The sequence below is a fragment of the Sinocyclocheilus anshuiensis genome, unplaced genomic scaffold (assembly GCF_001515605.1).
Source record: "Sinocyclocheilus anshuiensis isolate Anshui unplaced genomic scaffold, SAMN03320099.WGS_v1.1 scaffold152, whole genome shotgun sequence".
Lineage (NCBI taxonomy): Eukaryota > Metazoa > Chordata > Actinopteri > Cypriniformes > Cyprinidae > Sinocyclocheilus > Sinocyclocheilus anshuiensis.
The window spans coordinates 942,031-943,405 of NW_015555781.1; the positions used below are offsets into that span (position 1 = coordinate 942,031).

General features: G+C 40.6%; 1 protein-coding gene across 1 annotated transcript in view; it reads right to left on the reverse strand.

Moving 5' to 3' along the window:
- Window positions 1-626: 626 nt before the first annotated feature.
- The window catches only part of hs3st2 (heparan sulfate (glucosamine) 3-O-sulfotransferase 2), a 30,425-nt gene continuing 29,676 nt past the window's right edge, over window positions 627-1,375 (reverse strand). Inside the window, exon 2 of the mRNA XM_016468647.1 lies at window positions 627-1,245. Within this exon, the coding sequence (XP_016324133.1) occupies window positions 627-1,245 (619 nt within the window). The remainder of the gene's footprint in view (window positions 1,246-1,375) is intronic.

Consider the following 1,375-nt stretch of genomic DNA (forward strand, 5'->3'; position numbering starts at 1 on the left):
TAAAAATGAATTATTATAATTTAAAATAGCTGTTTTCATAAATGTAATTTATTCCTTTGATGGCAAAGCTGAATTTTCAGCATAATTACTCCAGTCTTCAGTGTCACATGATCCTTCAGAAATCATTGTAATATGCTGATTTGCTGCTCAATAAACTTTTCTTTTTATTATCAGTATTCAAAGCAGTTGTGCTGATTAATATTTTTTGGGAACTGTGATATATTTTTATTTTTTTTGTTCATGATTCTTTGATGAATAGAAAAGTACAGCATTTTTTTTTTTTTAAATCTTTTGTAACACCATAAATGTTTACTTTCACTTTCGATCAATTTAATGCATCCTTGCTGGGGAAAAAATAAATGTTGAAGGGTAGTGTATATATAATAGACTGCAGTGTGCAAAAACTCCATAAAAGTAGTATAACAGTATAGTCCATATGCATTTCTGGAAAATAAGCAATCTGCATGTTCTTCTAAATTTATGTTCCACAGAAGAAAAACAGGCATACATTTTTGGAACAATGTCAGAGTGAGTAAATTATGACAGAATTGACATTTCAAGGTGAAATATCCCTTGAAGATGTATTCATTGTCAGACAATAGAGGCTGGTTTCACCAAGGTCCTCCTCAGTCCCATCTGAAGTCATGACCCACCATTTCATAAAATTTCACATTGAATGGCCTATAAAATTCTCTAAGCTGCTCAATGACTTCCTGGTCAATCTGAATGTGAGTTCTGCCCTTGGACTTGCCCAGACAGCGGGGCTGGCTGCTGCTTTCCGGCTTCTTCAGGCACGGGAAGCCTTTCGTTCGGTTGAAGTAGAAGTGCTTGTCCGTGATGATGCGTTTGAGCCCCAGGAAATCCTGCACCCGTCCCAGCTCTCCGGCCGGATCCGTGATGAGCCGCTCCCCACTGACAAAATGGATCTGCGATAGACGGAAGTATTGCAGCCAGTTCTCCAAGTGTAGGATATACATGCCTATGCGGATGGCATTCCAGGAGGTGTCCACGATGCCTTGACTCCTGTTCTTGAAAGCTAGTTCCTCAAAAGAAGGGATGTCAGGCTTCTTCGACAGGGTCTGTGTGTAGTCGGAGATCGCCCTCGTGACAGGGTTCCGCACTACTACGATCAGCTTTGTTTCGCGAGACATGCTTGTGATGCGCCGTGGTGCCTCCCGTGTCACAAAGTAACTTGGTGTTTTCTCCATGGTGATCTGGCTGTCCAGAGTACGTGGCATAAGGCCCCTGTGAAAAGACAAACAGAAATATTCATCAAAATGAGTGTCTAACGTAGGTAAGGTTCACAACATCGGCTTTTCCATATAAGCCACCTACATTAATATTGGCACTCTTGGTAAATATGCGCAAAAACTGG